Consider the following 19,868-nt stretch of genomic DNA (forward strand, 5'->3'; position numbering starts at 1 on the left):
GGGTCCGATCCGGATCCAATTCATACCGTGTCCGACCCGGATCCAGTAAGGTCCAGGCACTATTTGGCCTAAACCGGATCAAGGACGGATTGGGCTCCCTTTCGGGACCGGTTCAGAGCCGTTTTTGATCGGTTTCTTCCAGTTTCTCACCAGTTCCGAGATGCTAAGACCTTGTTTTCTTAAATATAAGAAAATACAGGGATTTTGGCATGTGGTTATAGGGTTTTTATGAACTTTTGTTCATACTTGACCCGGTTCATAAGGTTCAGAACCGGTTCGAACCTTTAGATGACCGGTTCAGGGCTGTTTCAGACCGGTTCATAGTGCTTTAAGACCGGTTAGTGATACATATGACTGGTTCATTTAGTTTTCGAACCATTTCGAAGGTCATATGACTGGTCCATTTGGTTTACGGACCATTTCAAGATATTGTTTTCATATTGGCATTAAGGATAGTTAGATGGCTTAGTGTTTTCATGTCACCGAAGTGACTGAAAATACGTATGTCATCAAAGAATTTTATACTATCATACAGTTTAAGTCGATATCCACATTGTACTTTGATTCATGAAACGATAAACGACCCAAAGGTAGTTTTATCATGTTTGGAATTTAAGTAGGGTAAAATAAGATAAATGTGTTGAAATAGATCACATATGAGTATCCAAAGGTACCTTGTGTTGATGGTCTAACTTCACAAGAACCTTAGTTTTACCGAATATAGTCGGTAGGCGAAGTGGTTTCACGTGTCGGAGCTCTTACCAAAGCAGAACTCCGATGACCCCCTTCACTCGCCTGGAAATAAGCATATCAAGGGCTTTTATTCTTTTGCTTTTTTCATTAAAGTTTAGTCTCGTACGAATGCTTCTTGATACATGTTTTTTGTCATGCAGTTTCTAGTTCTGTGATTTTAGATGACTCTAACTCTATACCTTTTCTTGATAGATCTAACTTTAGTGATTGAAAAAAAACTAATTTTTTTGCATTAGGGTATATGAATTTAGATCTGGTCCTAAGGATAGATGAACCCGCTGCCCTCACTGATCAGAGCACTGCTGATCAAAAGATTGCTTTTGAAAAGTGAGAGCGCTCGAATAGGCTTAGCTTGTTGCTTCTGTAATCTAAACTAGTTAAGAACATTCGTAATGCTATCTCACAATGCAGAACAGTGAGGGAATTTCTGAATGCCATTGAGGCATAGTTTATGAGTTCAAACAAGGCCAGAGCCAGTACCTTGATGTCAAAACTCATATATATGAAATATATTGGAGGGGAAAACATTCGCCAACACATTTTTGAGATGAGGAACATAGCGTCTCAGCTAAATGACATGAAGCTCACCATCTCTGATTCTTTTTTAGTGTATTTGGTTCTAACGTCCTTACCTTTGGAATACGGATCTTTCAAAATCTCTTACAACACACATAATGATGAATAAACGTTCAATGAACTTATGTCCAAGTGTATTGAAGAAGAAGAGAGGTTGAAAGGAGAGAAGGTGCAGAGTGCACATATGGCTTATCATACATCTAAAGTAGGAACAAGGAAGAATGCATTTAAGAGAAATGCTAGGAAAAAGCCAACTGAGGATAAGTCATCCCAAGACAAACAATCTAACTCTGCTCCCATAAAGTGTTTTTTTTGTAAGAAGAAGGACACATAAAGGCATATTGCATAAAGTACAAGAAGTGGTTAGAAAAAAGAGGTAATTTGTCATTAGTTTCTCATGAATGTAATTTATTACATATTTCTAAAAATAGCTAGTGGATTGATTCTGGTGCTACTGTTCATATTTCCAACTGTCTACAGCTGTTCCTGAGCAGAAAGGAACCAACAATGCATGAGAAAAACATCTATTCGGGAAACAAGATGCGTTCACATGTGAAGGGTGTTGGAACCTGTAGGATTATTCTGGATACAGGCGTAGTTTTAGATCTTTATGATGTCTTTTTTTATTCCATCATATAGTAGAAACTTAATTTTAATTTCAAAGTTGGATAAATTTGGATATTGTTTTAAGTTTGAAAATTCCAAATTGTTTATATTCAGAAATTCAATTGAAATTGGTTCTGCATCAGTTTATGATGGTTTATATAGATTGAATGTGAAGATCCAAACTCCGGAGTCTCTGACTTCTGAATACGCATTGGTTGGAAATAAACGTAGCTTGATAAATGATAAATCTTACATGCTTTGGCATCGAAGGTTGGGTCATATCTCTAAAAAGAGAATAAAGAGACTCGTAAATGAAAGGATCTTGAAATCTCTATATTTTACCGACAATGACCCATGTGTTGATTGCATAAAGGCTAAGCATACAAACACATATAAAGAGGGTGCCAAACACAACAGTAAGATATTGGAGATAGTCCATACAGATGTATGTGGACCGTTTTCCCCCTGTTACACGGGCGAAAAATATTTTGTCACCTTTATTGATGACTATTCTTGGTATATGTATCTCTACTTGATCTTTGAAAAATCTGATGTTTTTCAGATGTTTATGGAATTTAAGAAAAAAGTAGAGAAACAAACTGATAAGGTTATTAAGATAGTCAGGTCTGATAGAGGTGACAAATATTATGGTAGATTTACTGAGATGGGGCAAAGGGAAGGACCATTAGCGCGATTTCTCAAAGAGGAAGGTATTGTGCCTCAATATACCATACCTGGTAGTGCCTATCATAATGGTGTAACTGAAAGGAGAAATCGTATGCTTAAAGAAATGTTCAGAGCTATGTTGAATTATTTAACACTTCCCATAAAGTTGTGGGGTGAAGCCTTAAGGACTGCTGTGCATATTTTGAGTAAGGTTCCTACGAAATCTGTGCCTAAAACTCCTTACGAGCTGTGGACAGATAGGAAATCATCACTGTTTTATATGCACATATGGGGATGTCCTGCAGAGGCTAAACTGTATAACCCTCACATTAAAGCCTTTGATCTAAGAACAACCAGTGAATATTTCATTGGTTATCTAGAAAGATCAAAAGGGTACATGTTTTATTGCCCATCTCACTCACCACAGATTGTTGAAACGGATAAGGCAAAATTCCTAGAAGATGGTTCAGTAGGATTGAGTGCACTTCAAAGCCTTGGTTTTGAGGAAGTACATGATCCAGTTTCGTCACATGTTAAGGAAAACATCGAAAGATACCACATTGTTATTCCTAATGATGGTGTGGTTGATCATTCGATTGTTAATGCACAAATCCAAAGTGAACCTATTGTGGACGATGCGAAAGAGCATAAATAGGATGATCAGGTTCAATCCGAGCCTGAGGAACGACCTGTTTGGAGATCTACAAGGATTAGGTTATCTGCCATACATCCTGATTATGTGGTGTACCTTCAGGAGCCTGATGATTTCATAGATATGAATGATGACCCATTGACTTTTATGGAAACTGTTGAAAGCAAACAATCTTCGCACTGGATAAAAGCCATGAAAGAAGAGTTAGACTCTATGGCTAAAAATCAAGTGTGAGATCTTGTCACGTTACCTAAAGGAGTAAAGCCCATAGGGTGTAAATGAGTCTTTAAGATCAAGAAGGACTCCAAAGGTAACATAGAGAGACATAAAGCTAGATTGGTTGCTAAAGGATTCACCCAGATGGAGGGCATTGACTATAATGCGACATTTTCTCCTGTCTCAACTAAGGAGTCAATGAAGATAATTTTGGCCCTCGTAGCTCATTATGACTTAGAGCTACATCAGATGGATGTGAAAACAACGTTTGTCAACGGGGATCTGAATGAAGAGGTATACATGAAACAACCTCTTGGTTTCTCTAAAAATGATCGTTTGGTTTGCAAGCTTAACAAATCAATATATAGACTTAAACAGGCCTCTCGACAGTGGTATATTAAATTTTCCCAATTCATTGTGATTTTCGGGTTTACAGAAAACATTATTGATCAATGTATATACCTTAAGGAAAGTGGGAGTAAGTTCATTATATTGATGTTGTACGTGGATGACATTTTACTTGCAACCAACGATATAAAGTTGCTTTCAGAGACAAAACAATTTCTTGCATTACATTTTGATATGAAAGAAATGAGTGATGTTGCTTATGTTCTTGGCATTGAGATCCGTTGAGACAGAGCAAAAGGTGTTCTAGGTCTCTCCCAGAGATCTTATATAGATAAGGTGTTAAAGCGATATGGGATGAAGAATTGTTCTCCTAGTTCTACACCCATATCAAAAGGTGATAAACTGAGCCTAAAGGATTGTCCACAGAACAATATTGACAAAGCACAGATGAGTGCTTATCCATATGCATCAGTTGTTGGCAGCTTGCAGTACGCGCAGACATGTTCTCGACCAAATATTTTTTTTGCAGTAGGGGTACTTGGCAGATTTCAGTCTAACCGAGGTTTACCCCATTGGAAGGCTGTCAAGAAAGTCTTGCGGTACTTGCAAGGAACAAAGGATTATATGTTAACGTATCATAAAGTTGATCACCTCGAGGTTATTGGCTACTCAGATGCGGATTTAGGAGGATGCCTTGATAGTAAAAAGTCTATTACTGGGTACATCTTCTTATTTGCTGGGGGCGCGATCTCTTGAAGGAGTGGAAAACAGACAACCACTGCTGCCCACACCACGGAGGCAGAATTCATAGCATTGTACGAGACTACTTCGCAGGTTATATGGTTAAAGAACTTCATATCACAGTTAAAGGTGATCGATTTCATTGGGAAGCCACTGAAGGTCTACTGTGATAATGAAGCTGCGGTGTCCTTTTCGAACAACAACAAAAATACTACGTCATGCAAGCATATGAAATTGAAGTATTTTGTTGTTAAAGAAAGGACGAAGAATCATTTAGTGCATATTGTTAATATTGGTACAAAAGAGATAATCACTGATCCTCTTACTAAAGGGCTAGCACCGGGATTATATTCCGAACATGTAAAGAGGATGGGCTTGTTAAACTCTTTTTGCCATATGCACACAAATAAAGTGACCACTTTCAGTTTTTGATTCTCATTATGATTGTTGTTAATCTCATAAAGATTAGAGATTCTACTAAGGACCTATAGAATAGAATAAAAAGACCATTCTATTCATCAAGTTATTCCCATAAGGTTTTCTGGTTAAAGGGTTTATCGTCAGAACAAGTGAGAGAATGTTGGGTTAAACCACCACGTTGGTGGTGGTTACCCACGATGTGGATAACGTTTCCCCACATAAAATGCTCCTTCTGTTAAACCCATCATCGAATAAAAGGGGGAACAGTTGTTCAACCGTTCTCATTCGGTGACTATAAGAAAGAGGTTTCATGAGCAACTTCATACGGGAGAAAAACAGTGTGGAAAAATCAAAACTGTGTATACAATGAAAAACACAGTGAAAGAGGGAATAGGGTCGACTCATCGGTGGCATTCAGAGGCCTGCGCTTGTGGTGGCTGCATACCGGCTGAGTTGAAGGAAACCCCTCTCCGGCAACATCCTCCGCCCTCCGGCAATGCCCGCTTCAGGTATGCATTCTGTATGTTTTTCTTTTGCAGGGGTTCCGACGAGCCGGTGGCTGAGGCGTCGGCGACTCCGGTCCGAAGGTTAACTCCCCCCCAACATAAATTTCATTCCATGTTAGCATATCCATAGTCACACGTTTTTCCCCTAACCAGCCACAATGCCACAAAAAGCAAAAAATCAACAAATTTCAAAATTGAAAATTAATCCGCAATTCTATCAATGCTCTGCTATTAGCCTATTCCTAAACGATCAAAATAGAGCTCACTTAGACGATTCCATAGATGCTTTTACTTGTACATGGAGTTAAGCAGGATTCAGTAACTTCATAGTTCACACCAACAAACAAAGGAAAAACCCACGGACCTCCAACAGTGGACGCTCACTTTTTTCTCCTATTTTCCGCAATAATTGTACAGGTTTCAACCAGAATTCACCAATTTGGTAACAAAATGCACCAAATAAGCATCCAGTAGTTTGTTTGCTATCGAACCTACCAAGTAATAGCATCATGGATGTTTATCATTTGGCTCGATGATTTTCCTCAACAATTGTACAGATTCCGACTCACATTCACCAATTTGATATGATACAGAAAATGGGGAGGAGAAAAACTAAAAAAATTTCAACCCCACTCTAAAAAATCATAGATCCGAGGAACAGAAGCTCTTGGCTTCCATGAGAAAGCCCAAAACCGCAGAGGTCAAACATGAGAATGATGGAAATGTTACCTCCACATGAATGGCTAACTGCATGCATATCTCCATGTGTGTGTCAATTTTTTCCATAAAATAATTTGAGTTCATATTGCAGGGTTCCCTCCAGCATCGATCCGCTGTTGTTAAGGCACAGTTGAATGAGGTGAGCTGCTATTGCTGCTGTTAGCTATAGATGGTTATACTGACTGATTTTGTTTCTGTAAGGTTTCTGTTGATGGATCTGTCACTTCTGCAAACAAGTCAGAAGTGCCAAAACCTGAAGAGAAGGATGTGGACTCAACAAAGGAGAAAGTGTCATCTGCGCCAATCTCAGACTCATCAATCTCAGAGTTTATGGCTGAAGTAGCAACCCTTGTCAAGTAATAACACCTTCACCTTGTCTTGTTTTAGCATTATGGATGTGGTGGCTTCACTTTCTGGATGGCCATGAGGTTTTGTGCTGTTGTTTCTAATTGTTAGACTGTTGGGGATGAAGAGGCGCTAAGATGAACACGATAGAATTTCTGATAAAAGACACTATCTTTCCCTCATTTTTTCTTCCTTTGCTCTTGCATGATCACAATTATGTTAGCCGTGAGTCTAGGGTGGTTGACAATTTGACCAAGATTGGCAATGTCCATCTCTCCAGGCTGGTTGACTCTAGAGATATTGTGGAGCTGCAGTGGAAGCAACTTGATTGTGAGCTTATTGTCAGAAAGAAGGAAGCTTTGCCTCAGCCACCATCTCCAGCTCCTGTGGTTATGATGCAGCCAACATCCCCACAATCTGTGGTTCCATCTCAGTTGCCTCCTGCACCAACTCCTGGCCCCTCAGCACCGTCAGCTCCTGCCCTTCCATCTCCTGCTGCCAAATCTTCCAAGTCATCTCATCCACCACTGAAATGCCCAATGGCTGGAACATTTTACCGTAGCCCAGCACCTGGGGAACCACCATTTGTGAAGGTGGCTTTGTCTAACTTTTCTATATTTGTTGGTTTATGTCTGATAGTAGCTTTATTTGTTTTCATCAACCTTTGTTGGTGTTATTCATTAGATTGGAGATAAGGTAAAGAAAGGACAGGTTCTATGCATCATCGAAGCAATGAAACTGATGAATGAGATTGAAGTAAGTCCTTCCCTGGTTGATTTTGTTTTAGCTTTAGGCTTTTATGCTTTACCCATCAAATTATGTTGAAGGTTCAGAACTGTTTTCCTGAATTATGTAATGTTCATTATGCTTTTTGGAGCCTTCCTCTCGTGTAAACTTTATCGTAATTTGGTTGTTTTCACACAAAATTGTCTCATATCTAGCAGTCAGTTTTTAGTATTGGTACATTTAAGTGTACCTTTATATTTGATGTAAAAGTATTCAAGAAGACTTCAAGATGATAACCTGGTTGAACATTAATACAATCAGTGAATCCAATTCATGATCAGCTTTTTCTATTAGGCTTCTTTTCTTTTCTTTTTACTTTTTCTTTTTTGTCAGCCAAGCTGGCTGGTGGCCCTCAAATGGGATTCAAAACACAATAACCCTAGGTCTAGATGGTTCAACTCTGCCAGTCCAACTATCACATTAACCTTTTTTGTCTGCTAGGTTTCGGGCAACATTTCTTTCTTTTGTTATCGACAATGTGAGTAGCTTAGATGAAGTAATGCTTCACTGAGAAAACATTAGAATTTACTTTAGGATGGCACTTGCTACTGTCTAAGATGACGGATAAACTCACTGAGACTATGTTGGTGAAAAGCCAAGGCCCCTTCTGTTTGAGGATGTACTGAGACATGAGGAAATGGAACTCATGTAAATGGGAATCTAAGGGTAAATATGGTTTGCTGGTCCCGGTCCCACATGTGACTCCAAATCAAATCTGATTTGGAGTATGAATCAGATTCCCACGAGGCTCCTTGTGATTCTGATTCTCATGTAAATGAGAAAACGACTCTCATTTGCCTTTGCAAATGAGAGTTGATTTCTCACCACCCATTTTTTGATATTTGGTTAGCCAATGCCATTGAATTTCATTCTCTCATTTGCATGAGTTTGAATTGTTAAATTATGTAATTAATCATGTAATGTAATATATATATTTTATATATATAAGGTAATACATATACATATATTAATATATATGTATATGTATCTACTTATTATATATATAAAATATATATTTCTATTTGTTTAGCCGTGGGGGTAGTTTAGTCTTTTCCACTGTTTTGCGCACATTCATTTTTATGAATGTGATTGTAAATTAATTTTCTTTTTTCTTTTTTTTCTTTTTTTTATTTCTTTTCTAAAAGTACCAAAAGGTACCTTGGGGGCCCCACTCAAATAGATGTTGGGCCCCTCCAACGTCTATGAGTGGAGCCCCTCCAAGGCTCCTTTTTGTTGTTATAAATAGGGGCTCTCCCCTTTGTATTTTCTTAAGGCTTTGAGTCAAAGCCCAAGTGCTCAATAAAGTGATTCCAATATTTTTTATGCCTTTGTGAGTTTTTGTGAGTTGTGCTTTTGTGCACAAGTGTTCTAAAGTGTTCTTATTGTGCATGTCTGCCGGATTTATTATCAAGAATATTAAGGTCTTGATCTTAGTATCTTGTTTGGAAATACTTTTACATGGTATCAGAGCCTCGTTGAAGAAGGAGGATCGTGCATCTCTTCACTTGTGAAGTGCCTCGAAAAACGTGCTTCAAGTTATTGAAGTTTTGAAGTGGATCATCTTCTTTGGGCAATATTTTAGGAGCATCTTTTATCAAGAAAGGATTGATAATCATTTGAGGTACGCATTATTTTCTATCCTCTTCCCTCTCTAATGGGTGAAAAAGACTCTCACTTCTCCCTTGGTTTTAAACTTAGTGGTTCGAACTACCATGTTTGGGTCGGCAATATGGAAGCCCATATCAAAGGGAAAGGTCTTTGGGGGTACGTTCAAGGTTCAATATCGGAACCCGAACCCAAACTTACAATCATAGAAAAAGGGGATATTAAGATTCTTGAAGGTGAAGATAGACAAAAGGCCCCAGAAGATTATTCCAAAAGACATGATGAGTGGGAGATGAAGAACTTCAAAATTTTGTCTTGAATTTTTTCATCCGTAGAAACCAAGATCAACGCTAACATCATTAAGTTTAAAAAGGCCTCCGAAGCTTGGTTATACCTTGAAAAAATATATACTTTAAGTGACTTATCTCACAAATATTACCTCCAAAAGAAGGCTTTGACCCTTCAACAAAACGATTTCTCTATGTGAGAATATTTTGCCGAACTATCATCTATTTGGGACGAGCTTGCTATGCTCGAACCAAAATGGAGCGGAGAAGCAATCGAGTTAAGACACAAACAACTAGAGGAAGATCGATTCTTCAATTTTCTAAATGGTCTTTGACCCGAATTTGAGCAAATTCGGTCCTCTCTTCTATCCGCCTTCACATCCCCCTCTATTGAAGATGTTATAACTAAGCTAAGTGGTGAGGAAACCCGGATGAGGATTAGTAAAAATAATCCTAGCATCCTTCTTGCACCTTCTCAAAATGATTATGAAGCGGTTAATGCTGTGTCAAGGCCCGGGAATAATATGAAGGCCTACAAACCTCCTCATTTCAAAAATCAAGGACAAAGAGGAAACAATCGATATGGCAAAAGAGACTATAGCAAATTAAGTTGTCATTTTTGTAAAGAACCCGGGCATATCAAACCCATTTGCCCCAAATGGAAGAAAATTCTTGCCATGGCATCCCAACCAGAAAAACGACCTTCTTTATCAAATGAACCTCTTTCCCTTCAAAAAATTGTGGATGCTCTTCAACCTCTTCTCAAAGGAGGCATATCCGGAGCCACTATGTCATCCTCCTCCTCTCTCGGTAAGACATCTTGGCTCCTTGATTCCGGTGCTTCATTTCACATGACTCCAAGTTCTTGTTCTTTTTCTGATTTTTCTAAAAATTCTCTTCCATCCTTTGTCTCAACGACGGATGGAACACCTTTTGAAATTAAAGGAATGAGCAATTTTGAAAAACAAGACTTCTTTATTCAAAAAATTCATCTTATACCAAAACTAAACTTAAATTTACTTTCCGTTTCTCAACTCTCGGACTATGGTTGCGATATAAAATTCTCTTCTAATAAATGTTGGATACAGGATCGCCAGTCCGGGAAGTTGATTGGGGAAGGCTCTAGGAGATGAGACCTCTACTATATTGATTTTCTTAAAATTCCCAAGAATCAATTTTGTAATGTTGCTCAAAACAAAGATATTCATGTATGGCATAAGAGATTGGGTCATCCCAACATTGTTAAAATCTCTTATTTGTCTTTTATTAAGCATCTTTGTAATGAAAATTTTGTATGTAATGAATGCATTCTTGGGAAAATGAAAAGTCTTCCTTTTTCTCAAAGATCCATGTTTACAACAAAATCTTTTGAAATTGTTCACTCCGATGTATGGGGTCCGACTCCGGTGATATCTAAAGGAGGTTCCTCATACTATGTTATCTTTGTGGACGATTACACTAGATTTAGTTGGATATATTTTTTTAAACATAAACATGAAGTTTTCTCAATTTTTAAAACATTTCATATGATGATTTTAAATCAATTCAATGGAAGTTTAAAAATTCTTAGAACCGATTCGGGTGGCGAATATCTTTCCAATGAATTCAAAAGCTATCTTGAAAATCATGGTATTTTCCATCAAAAGTCTTGTCCTAAAACCCCACAACAAAATGGGTTGGCTGAATGAAAACATAGACATATTATTGAAACAACACGAACTTTGCTCATTTCACAAAATATTCCAAAAAGACTCTGGGCTGAGGCAACCCTTACTTCAGTCTATCTCATAAATAGACTCCCATCAAAAAACTTGAACAAGGTTTCCCCGTTTGAAAAATTATATGAAAAAGAACCTGATTATAGCAAGTTAAGGGTTTTTGGTTGTAAATGCTTTGTCCTTACTAATAAAAATGACAAACTCTCCCCCAAGGCCATTCCTTGTGCCTTTCTTGGCTATTCCAAAACTCAAAAAGGTTTTCGTTGTTATGATATTAAAAATGATAAACTATATGTTTCCAGAAATGTAAGCTTCTTGAAAAATATCAGTGGTTTCGAAAAATTTGAATGTAATGATGAAAATATAGACTATTCTTTTCTGTTTGATCTGTTGACTGAAGATGATGATATTAGTGATGATGAGTCAAATCAAAATGACTCAAGTAATAATGAAACCAATTCTGTGCCCCCAACGCTTCATCAACATGTCAATAAAGAACCACATAGAGATCCCATAACCTACACTCATAGAGATAGGAATACTTTCAGAAATGCCCTCGAAAGATATGATGATGTTAGTAGGACTACTCCCTAAAGTGAGGAAAACCCTCGTAGGACCGAAAGACAGAGAAAACCCCCCTCTAGGTTTATCTCATATGAGTATTTTTCACCTAAATATAGAGCCTGTCTAAGCGCCATTCACTCTTACATAGAACCTAGAAACTTCGAGGAAGCACGAAAATATCCGGAATGGATAGTTGCTATGAATAATGAACTTGAAGCTCTAAAGAGAGCAAAGACATGGGAATTTCAAGACCTCCCTAAAGATACGAAAACAATAGGGTGTAGATGAGTGTTTAAGGTTAAGACTAAGAGTGATGGGTCCCTCGAGAGATATAAGGCCCGTTTAGTTGCAAAAGGATATAGTCAAGAATATGGGATTGATTATGAAGTGACTTTTGCCCCAGTAGCTCGAATGGTCACCGTCCTATGTCTTATAACCGTTGCCTCTATCAACAAATGGAACATCTATCAAATGGATGTTAAGAATGTCTTCTTAAACGAAGATCTAAACGAAGAAGTGTATATGGATACTCCTCCTGGAATGGAGTCCCCTAAAGGAAAAGTGCTTCGCCTTCGAAAGACTCTCTATGGTTTGAAACAAGTTCTCAAGGCTTGGTATGATAGGTTTAACTCTGTAATGTTAGAAAATGGTTTTTTATCTTGTTTTACTGATACTGCTTTGTTTGTTAGAAAATTTAATGCAGAGATTGTTATTTTACTTCTATATGTGGTTGACATGCTTATAACCGGAAGCGACTCTAAAGGGATTAAAAGCATAAAATCGATTTTAAAGGATAAGTTTGAAATGTCTGTCTTGGGTTTTTAACTTATTTCTTGGGTATTGAGGTAGCATACTCTCATAAAGGGTATTTTTTGTCTTAAACTAAGCTTGCATTTGAGATTATTGATAGGTCAGGTATTATAGATGATAAAGTTTGTGAAACTCTTGCTATAGTAGGAGCTAAAATGAAGATTGATGATGGTGTTCTTCTCTTTGATCCTACTCCTTACAGACAACTTGTAGGATCGTTGATGTATCTGAGTATTACCAGACCAGATATCTCACATGCAGTGCATACGACAAGTCAGTTTCAGCATGCTCCAACTTCTGTTCACATGAGTGCCGTCTTACGTGTCGTAAGATACCTAAAGCGTATTCTTAATAAGGGAGTTTTTCTATCATCCTCTTCTGAGTTAAAATTAATTGCTTATACTGATTCTGACTGGTTTTTATGTATTCTTAGGAGACTCATTAATCTCATGAAGATGCAATAAACAACAAAAAATGTCTCTATCATCAACTGAAGCCGAATATCGTGCCATGGCAACTACTACCATGGAAATTGTATGGATTCAACAGTTGCTGAAAGACATGAGGATCACATTGAAGGGCCTACCAAGCTATGCTGTGACAACAAAGTGCGATTTATATTGCTAAGAATCACACTTTTCATGAGCGGACCAAACACATAGAGATGGATTGTCACTATGTTCGGGAGGTGTATCTCAAAGGAGTCATTGACCTTCCATATGTCACGTCAGAATATCAGTTGGCGGATTTCTTCACTAAAGCCTTGTGTGCTCCGCGCTTCAACTTCCTTCTTAGCAAACTCTCGGTCATCATGCCCTAAGTTTGAGAAGGGGGGTGTTAAATTATGTAATTAATCATGTAACCTAATATATATATTATATATATAAGGTAATACATATACATATATTAATATATATGTATATGTATCTACTTATTATATATATAAAATATATATTTCTATTTGTTTAGCCGTAGGGGTAGTTTAGTCTTTTTCACTGTTTTGCGCACATTCATTTTTATGAATGTGATTGTAAATTAATTTTATTTTTTTATTTCTTTTCTAAAAGTACCAAAAGGTACCTTGGGGGGCCCACTCAAATAGACGTTGGGCCCCTCCAACGGTCACATTTGTGACCGTTGGAGGGGCTCCAACGTCTATGAGTGGAGCCCCTCCAAGGCTCCTTTTGGTTGTTATAAATAGGGGCTCTCCCCTTTGTATTTTCTTAAGGCTTTGAGTCAAAGCCCAAGTGCTCAATAAAGTGATTCCAATATTTTTTATGCCTTTGTGCATTTGTGAGTTTTTGTGAGTTGTACTTTTGTGCACAAGTGTTCTAAAGTGTTCTTATTGTGCATGTGTGTCGGATTTATTATCAAGAATATTAAGGTCTTGATCTTAGTATCTTGTTTGAAGATACTTTTACATGAATATCATGAGACGTTATCAAACATGCCCTAATTGATGGTGTTTCTCATAATTTAAATACTTTCCTTTGTTTGAGTATGGTATGGAGAGTGACTGAACTGAAAATGCAAATTCTGTTTCGAGCATTTGGATGCTCTAGGAGGACGAAATGGTCACATGTGGTGGCGATGAGCATTGATCAAACTTTTGCAAATGCAATGCATTGAAGGGAGGCCTATCTAAATGCACTTTTGTTTTTACAAGATGAATCTCGATGGAATCATTTGGGAGAATTCCAACCACACCTGGTTCATTGTGTTGAGCCCCTTCTAAACATAAAAAGTGGAATTTGATGGGATTTGGTTTTCCTAATTTCACCCAATTCTATATCCAAAAACTGCCTAAAGAAGAACTGAGAAACCTAATAAGAATGAGTGCAACTATCCAAGAACTCTCAAGGAGTATGGGAATGTGCTTTGTCAAGACAATGTTGACCTTTAGTTGCAGAACTCTGGAGGAACTTTTGGTGTTGCCACTCTCCAGAACTTCTATGTTAAGGATTTTGTCATGCAATTTGGCCTAACTAAATTTCAGATAGTTTTAGCTCAACTCTATTTTTTTCTACATCTATTTGCATGGATTGACTTACCAGTTCATGTTTTGATGGTCAGTCGTGGTTCATCTGATATTTCTGTTCAAATTGAACCATACTGTCTGTAAGCATTCTATAGACAAATATGATTCTTCAGAGGTCTGTTTTAGGTAGACTAGAAGGATGTGTCTCCACAGATGTTTGGAAGACTTGAATTTGTCTAAGGATAATCTACAGTTGATAGAACACAGCATAGTCACCTATATCATTCAAGGTATTTTCTCGGCAAGGGTATTTCTGTGAGGGATTTTCAAAAGTTCAAAAATCTCAAGAGTTTAAAGATATTGGAAAAAAATAAAAATAATAAGAAAAAAGATAAGAAAATAATAGTCTTGCATGATTTTTCTTGCAAAAATATAAAAAAATAAGTTTTAGATGGCTTTAAAATATAAAAGAAACAAACAAATAGAAAATGTATGCTTAAAATATTAAAGAATGAGTTTTTCCCCCAAAAGTATCATGATATTATCATGATTATTGCAATAATATCACAATATTTTGAAAATATCACGATAAATTGCAAATAATTTTGGCTGACTTGATATCACCGATATTATTGCCATATTTTTAAAATATCGGCAATATTGGTGACACTGGAACATAGGACAAAATGTTTTGCCCTTGTGGTACTACTGAAGAATTGGCTTTTCTTTTTTATGAACTTGACAACTGATTCATGTTCTGCACTAAGAAGACTGGGACTAAGAACATAGATAAATTCCTAAGAAGGATTGAGTGGTGCCTTGGGTTAGAAATTTGAATTTATAAATAAATAAATATAATTACTTATATATATCATTAAAAGATTATAAAGAGACATGTCAATGGAAAATCAGAGAAGAGAAACACCAATGACAAAATAAGGTTGAATTTCATTAAAACATTATCAAAGTCAAGAACATTGTTTTTGTTGGTGTTCAGCACTAGTTGATTTTGCCCAGAGTGTTACAACACCTCTTTTGTCTATGTTATATTGCACCAATATGGGAAACATAATGTAAGTGAAATACTCATGTTTTGTAACTTTTAAAGGTAACGTTTACCCCTGTACGTGAGAAAATAATGTGGCTTTTTGTAGGACCCTTTTTTCCTTCTTTGTTTTGTATAGTTTTTGTGGTTTTTTTCCCTCCAAATATCTGAATAGCCAAGATAGTATTTGCCCTCAGTGGAGTTCAACCCTGCGATTCCTCTTGAGATGATGTGACTCTAAAGCTGTGGTATAAGAACAGATTTGAAATTGCATCTGCTTTGCATGTACACTGTTGGCAGATCGATGATGTGTTGTACCCATGGAGTATTGGCTTGATTGGAACATCGAAATTGTGTCACTCTTGCAGTTTATGTGTTCATATTTGTGACGTATAGTTTCTCTTACAAAGTCATCTAGCCATCTGCTTGCGTGCATATTTTTCAATGGCTATATTTAAAATTATATTGATTTGCTACTGTTCTGATTTTGTAACTTAAATGAAGGTTTCTTTCATTTCATTTGAATCATGCATGCATTTATCCAAGTTAGTTGTTTTTGTTAGATGTCAATGGTGAAAGAGTATAAAAAAGATGTGGCTTTGTGATACCTTTATGTTAAATGATCATATTGGTGGTAGTTTAGTGGTAGCTTCTGATGGTGTTGAGACATAGCTTAAATGACTATAAACTTGAGTGTCAGTTAGATTTGTAACTAACTTGTCATTCAAATGTTCAAATTAGTGAAATATGATTGAGTGCATGCAAGTTGCAATCTCATTTTATCTTGGTCAATGCAACAAACCTAAATACAATATGGCATGTTCTTTCAAGTGTCAAACTAGGTTGTCTACGTCCATGCTGAAGAACTCTGGACTTTTGAGTTCTCAAATTCCTACTATTTGCTAGGACATGAGCTGATTAAGTTGAGCTGCTGAAATCTTGAAGCATTGCTATTGTTTTTTCTAGCTTGGGCATTCGTGTGCTTCACATTTTTAACCACATGATATAGTGTGAAAAGACTTCCTATGATTTCATCATAGTTTTAGAGCAGTTTGGAATGCACCCTGATTCCATACTTTCAACCTTTTCTGGTGTTACTAATGTTTGTGCATCATGATTTGCCAATAGCCTGCTTTACATATCAAGTGTTTTCTCGGAGAAATTATATTTAGTGGCTTATTATTGCAGTGTTAATGATTTTGAATTTGGTCAAGTCAGCGACCTATTTATGATCAACAAACTCTTAACCGTGATTTTGTGGTGTTAACATCTATTCCTGGTTTTCATTAGAGAGAAGGCCTTCTAGAATACTGAACCGACCTTTCCATTCATTTTTCATGCACAAAACCATGGATAGGACATGCAGAATAAGTTTATAACTTTATACCATTTTTCAACATTGAACTGTCAAATCTTGTGAAATTCACGTTTTGAAAGTGGCATGTCATGTTAGTTGTTCATTAAAAAACTTAACACTTAGGAATGTTGCATGTTCTTCTTGTAACACTTTTAATAATATGTTGATATCAAAGAAGAGAAAATTTGAAACTACCGAGTCCTGCACTTTATTACATGCTTGTCAGTATATTTCACTTTGTTGTGTGGTTCTCATCAATTAATACTGCATTCGTGCAAAGGTGTTTGGAAAGCACATAAAAGAGTGTGCGCGTGCCCACATGAATATGCGGTGGGTGGGTGTGGAAATCCCAATAAGCATTATTTTACCAACTATAGATATGAAATGTCATGAGGATATCACACGCATCATGCATGCAGTACAATTAGGATGGTTAGCTTTTGAAGCACTTAAACAATGTAATTTGTAAATTGGGCAGGCTGATCAATCAGGAACAATAGTTGAGATCCTTGTGGATGACGGCAAGTCAGTCAGTGTAGACACGGTAAAGCTTCATCTGTTCGTTCAAAACTTTCTTTTTACACTTCTATTTGTCTGAATTTATTCTCAACTGTTGAACTTCCACTTGCAGCCTCTGTTTGTGATCGAGCCATGAAGATTTGACATCGGTCTGCCTGAATCGAGAAGAGTTTTTGTTGGTAATCTCTACGATGGACCTGACATTCTAAGGGATAGCAGCGCATGGTTGTGTCATGTTTGTGCGCTTGTGTGTGTGTGTGTGTTTTCCAGAGACAGAGATAGAGTTGGAAGACTGTAATTATTGTGTATATTTTCTTTTTGAATGAGTATTCACGTCTGTTTTCATTAGTACAGAATAAAGGGTTCTTATTTTTGTGGCCAATTAATAATTAATTGGAAGAGAAAGTTATGTTCTAATCTTACCTTCAGTGACTGAGGTTCGGGAATTTATTTGGTTTTCCAAGGAAATCAAGAATTTGTTTTTCTGCAGTATTTAATTTTATGATTTTTGCATTTTGAATCAAAGACTGAGCTACTGATTATAAGGAGCCATACTGAATTGGTTTCGAATTTGGCAGAATCCGCAGCTTCCCATGTTTGAATTGTATGTGTTTGTCAAGCTTAAGGTTTGTTGATGATCTGAATTCGTGTGGATTGTATGGCAGTGTATTTCAGGCCCAACGACAAGATGCTGTTTTTCTATTGTAGCGTAATGTTACGCTTATACCTGACCGATTGATACCCAACTAAACCCATTAACCCATGTGGGTCTATAATTTCTACTCATACCCGAACCTGAATTAGATTGGGTCAGGTTTGGGTCTTACTTTTAGACCCTATTCGGAATTGGGTCTGATAAGATCCGAGCTGAACCCGACCTAGTTACAGTTGTCAGGCAGGTCGCTGCATGCCCACCATGCTGCGATGTTGCACATAATGTGAAGTCTAATGTATAATTACGATTTAACCATTTCATAATTACAGTAAGTAACTACTGTGCCCGTAGCTTTGAGAATTACTGAGTCCGTGATTGGGTTGAGCACTGCTCATGTATTCTCCATTAAACAATGGTCGGAACCATTGCTGGTCTGGTAAGAAAGCATTCAATCACGTATTCAATCAAGTATCAACTCATGAAAATACACAGACCACTTAGAGTCACAATTTGCAACTACAATGCTCAAGTCTCCACGACTTAGCGTATATCGTGAAAGCCTCCTCAGAGCCATGATTTAAACATTCTATTCAAGTCTCCAAGACTTGGCATATATCATGTGAGCCTCTTTTGAGCTTCAATTGGGACATGAAGCTCAAGTTTCCAAGATTTGGTACATTCGTATCCCACGAATCTAAGTGCAAGCTTCTCGAGTTTAGCTTAGTCGTGCAGATACAACATGGGTCTTTGCTCTATCGGTCCAATAGTATACCGATTTTGACACATTTCTCAAGGTTATGCAAGACTTGTCAAAATAATGCACATTCATTCATACATTCATACATCGTTGAACCTAGAACTAATGAATTGTTTCGATATTAACCATTCACCCTCTGGTATACGAAAGAAGCTTGAACTTTGTCATCAACACGATGTTCTCGGAGTTTATTATTCTATGTATTTTAGATACTCTAGAGGCATGTTGACCCTATCCATGGTAGGGCGGTAGAACTCATACCAGGAGAACCCTACCAGGTCAGTTCGAATGCATCGTCTACTGTAGTAGTTGGATTCAATTCTCAGATTTTAAGGATAACCTCGACCACCAAACCTCTTTGATTCATAATAAAATACATATCACTCGTAGCTGTACTATCACCATCTGCCATAATGAGCAATAGTCCTGAAGGGGTCCGACGGTCTAATCGTTACTTGTCAGATATTCAAATGTCATTTGGATAAACTAGTGCATCCCGCACTAAGAAAATATGTACACCGACCACATTCAGTATTCTAAAGCACGGTCTAACTGTGTGGTCTAGAAGACCATTAAGCTTTATTCTTGTGCATGCCTGACTCTGCTCTCGAGATCTACGACTATCCCAAGCACCTCACCTCTTTCGGGTGGATATAAAACTCCGACTCTCCGGCCCTTACAAGTCTAGTTGTGCAATAATATTTTTTCATGAGAATGCATATGACACAATCTCAATGGATCGACTGCTCGATGTATATAACCGCAATGAGCACTTGGCCTAGTTAAGGCGCAACCACTACTCTGACGCATCGGCCTTTACGAGTAGGGTGCTCTTATAGGCGAAGGTGGAACAAGTCATTCTGACAGAGTTTTGACAATAAGGCATCTTTGTGTCATTCAGGCAAGCCTTCTGCCAACCATTTTGACAACACTTTCTCTGCTTAACGGAGGAAGCGAGATAACACTTTCTACTTTGTAAAAAACACTTGACAAATTTTTGGCAGCACCTCCTCTTTATGACGAAGTAACATGCTACGCTCTTTTTGAGATTTTTTGAGCTTCTTCAAAAATTTTGGTAGCACTTCCTCTCTTTGACGGAGAAAGCATGCGTTTCTTTTAAGCTCAGTGAGCATCTTTTAACAAAATTTGGTAGCACTTCCTCTTTTTGATGAAGGAACACTATGCTTAACTCAGGGGTGGATGGGCACCATTGTGCGTACTTTGCATCCATCGAGGTA

The 19,868-nt window shown here is 37.4% G+C and overlaps 1 protein-coding gene across 3 annotated transcripts in view; it reads left to right on the forward strand.

Moving 5' to 3' along the window:
* LOC149843025 (biotin carboxyl carrier protein of acetyl-CoA carboxylase 1, chloroplastic-like) overlaps positions 1 to 17,566 on the forward strand; it is a 36,407-nt gene extending 18,841 nt beyond the window's left edge. For 2 of the 3 annotated variants that reach the window (XM_089999544.1, XM_089999542.1), the window contains 6 exons: positions 6,296 to 6,343; positions 6,406 to 6,560; positions 6,830 to 7,142; positions 7,234 to 7,305; positions 17,178 to 17,243; positions 17,331 to 17,566. In XM_089999544.1, the coding sequence (XP_089855670.1) occupies positions 6,296 to 6,343; positions 6,406 to 6,560; positions 6,830 to 7,142; positions 7,234 to 7,305; positions 17,178 to 17,243; positions 17,331 to 17,354 (678 nt within the window). In that variant the 3' untranslated portion in view covers positions 17,355 to 17,566. The remainder of the gene's footprint in view (positions 1 to 6,295; positions 6,344 to 6,405; positions 6,561 to 6,829; positions 7,143 to 7,233; positions 7,306 to 17,177; positions 17,244 to 17,330) is intronic. The other variant, XM_089999543.1, reaches the window with a different exon arrangement.
* The last annotated feature ends 2,302 nt before the right edge of the window (positions 17,567 to 19,868 follow it).

This window comes from Nuphar pumila, chromosome 3 (assembly GCF_984573655.1).
Source record: "Nuphar pumila chromosome 3, dmNupPumi1.hap1.1, whole genome shotgun sequence".
Taxonomy (NCBI): Eukaryota; Viridiplantae; Streptophyta; class Magnoliopsida; order Nymphaeales; family Nymphaeaceae; genus Nuphar; species Nuphar pumila.